General features: G+C 40.5%; 1 protein-coding gene across 1 annotated transcript; it reads left to right on the top strand.

The window, feature by feature from the left end:
* Positions 1-205: 205 nt before the first annotated feature.
* Positions 206-1,408, top strand: LOC120434319. Its single transcript, XM_039602169.1, has 4 exons — positions 206-386; positions 475-551; positions 807-1,251; positions 1,397-1,408. Exons 1-4 carry the CDS (start codon positions 261-263, stop codon positions 1,406-1,408), a joined length of 660 nt encoding a protein of 219 aa, XP_039458103.1. The 5' UTR covers positions 206-260.
* The last annotated feature ends 1,327 nt before the right edge of the window (positions 1,409-2,735 follow it).

Raw genomic sequence — 2,735 nt, 5'->3', positions numbered from 1 at the left:
AGGGTGCAAGCCTCACAGATGATGTGCAGCAGTGGGTCCCTCAGTCTGTCCTCACTCTGGACACTTGCAGTTGTCACACATGGAAATCAAATGTGTGATAAGCTGCAGGATTCAAACACAAGTGTAACTTATAAATACATGTTCATACTTTTATTCCACAATCAGAGAGAAAGAAACAGAGAGAGAGTCCAAGACAGCTTCTGGATTCATCGCCGGTGGTACTGACACATAGCCAGTGCTCCTGTGTGGCAGGCTCTGTTATGTGCAATCACACAGTGGCACTGCTCTTCCAAACAGCACACTACTCACAACTCAGAGTGCCGGTTGTCCCCCCTGTGCATAGCTGCACCGAATCTGAACAGCAATGGCACAAGCCACGGACAGTGGTAATTTAAATGAGGTTAAAGTTTTTGAATTAGTCCATGTTTACATATGAACAGCAACACCATCCATTGTAAATGTGTGTTCTGTTAGGGTGTGAAGCCAGGACCCATCAACTCCATGATCTTCACTAAGCCGGTACCAAATAGGATGGCCCAGACTGGAGTACGGTAATTAGATTTGTAAAATTTGGTTTCCTGTGTTACAAATGCATGTTGCTATTTGTTCATACATACATGTGTCAGAATAGGTATTAATTTACATACAACATTACACTTTCTGAAGACGGCTAACTCAGTCATGTACATATACATCCCAGTCTCTAACTTATGCACCACTGTTTTACACCTTTTAGTTTTTAGTTTAGTTGTTGTTCAGTATAATAACCTTCTTCCTTGCATTATTGTCATTGATGTTTTCTTTAGGAGTGGCTTCTACAGAGGCATGGTGGGTCCGTTACCAGATCCTTGCTTGTTCAGAATAACGGAGGCATATGCAAAATTTAATATTGAGGACAGGCCACTTGTGACCACAATGAACATGAGACCTGACAAGCCCCTTGTGGAAAGTGCTTTTGGGCTGGTGCAGGAGTGCAGTGTTCTGTCATATCAGCAGCCGGTTTTGACAACCCGGTACATCACACTACAGCGTATATTGAAGGGAACAAGGCAGACAGCAGACATGAGGAGAGGAACTGAGATGGAGCCTGCAATAGCAGCAGAGTATCGTAGGCTAATGAATGTTAACTACTCACCCTGTGGTCTGGTCATTCACCCCATTGCCCCCTGGCTTGCCGCATCTCCTGATGGTGTTGTTTTTGACCCCAATGAATACCCCCAGTTTGGCCTTGTCGAATTCAAATGTCCCAATGTACAAAAATTTATTGACTGCAAATATGTGCAGATGGAATGTGGTACCCCTAAACTAAAAAAGAGCCACGCATATTACTGGCAAGTGCAAGGACAACTGCTCATCAGTGGGATGCAGTGGTGTGACTTTGTTGTGTGGGCACAAGAGGACTACCTAGTGCAAAGAATATACATGGATACAGATGTGCACAATGCAATCAGAGAAAAGGCTGACTACTTCCTTTTTTTACATATATATGCCAAGATACCTGTGTTTGGAAAAATGAACAGTGAAAACATAGCAAAAAGGAAAACAGATCCTTCAGGCTGGCTGGAACAAAATAACTGATGTTTTATTTGCAATGTATTTCATGAATTTTTTTGTTGTTACATGTTACTTTTATGTGAAACCAATAAACTGTTATTTAAGCAATGGCATCAATTTCAGTTTTTTAAACACACACATTAAAACATTGAATTTGTGCAGAACTTATTTACATGGTAAGTATTTAAAAATCCATGCCTAGCATACTGACATACATTTAGACAATAACACAACTGAATGAAGAAAATGACAAATGGTATTTTGGATATTACAAAAGCACAATGTCACTTATGATTTTAAAACGATTTAGTGATTTACTTTATAATTTTGATAAACAATTTTGTTGAATATGAATAGTAATATAGTAGTATAATTAAATAGTATTATTAACATTCAACATTTGCAATGAATTAGAATAATCAATAACTGGAACTCAACTATCAGTACTCAAGTACCAGTTCTGTAATCAAGTTTTGTCAAGGAAGAAATGCAACTGTAGTGGCCTCAGCTGCAGGTCATTTTCCATAAGTTGTACTGGTACTGGTGTCTTGGGAAAAGTCCATCTTGTCTAACTTAGCCCATTTTTAACTAATGGTGTTTTCTGGTAATTTGACAACATACATGCTACTGCAAGCAGTTGGTTGATATTGTAAACATGTGACATGGTAATGATGCTATCAAAAGTTTGTTCTGTTTTATCCTCCTAATGACTCGCTCCACATGTACCCTGAGTCTGGCTATGGCCCTCGTCTCCTTAACCTGGTATGCTGGCATCTGCTTCTGCTTAGATAGAAAAGGTGGGCGGTACACTTTGCATTTACAACAATCGGTGATGTCTTCAGTCAACTTCTCAGCAATGCCTGATTGTTTGAATAGTTCCTTGTCACTAACCGAACCAGCATACAGATTAGAGATGAATGTCACTGGACCATGTGGAGCTATGCCAACCAGGGCTTTGATCGTACAGTGGGATTTGTACGAAGAGTACATTTCACTTTGGAGAAGTGTTGCGGATGGTGTCTGACACCTCAGCTCTGTACAGTCAAGGATCATCTGGGTGTCTGAGAAATCTTTGAATTCCTCAGGGAGGTAAGCTTGCACTTCTTCACGTGTAAGCCAGATGCATTGAGACCCCAGTGCAGTGGCAAGAAAATTTGTCCATGTTGCAATAATGCGGCTCA

Source organism: Oreochromis aureus, linkage group 3, assembly GCF_013358895.1.
Source record: "Oreochromis aureus strain Israel breed Guangdong linkage group 3, ZZ_aureus, whole genome shotgun sequence".
NCBI lineage: Eukaryota > Metazoa > Chordata > Actinopteri > Cichliformes > Cichlidae > Oreochromis > Oreochromis aureus.
The sequence above is the reverse complement of the archived record's forward strand: the minus strand, read 5'-3'. Positions and strand labels throughout refer to the sequence as shown.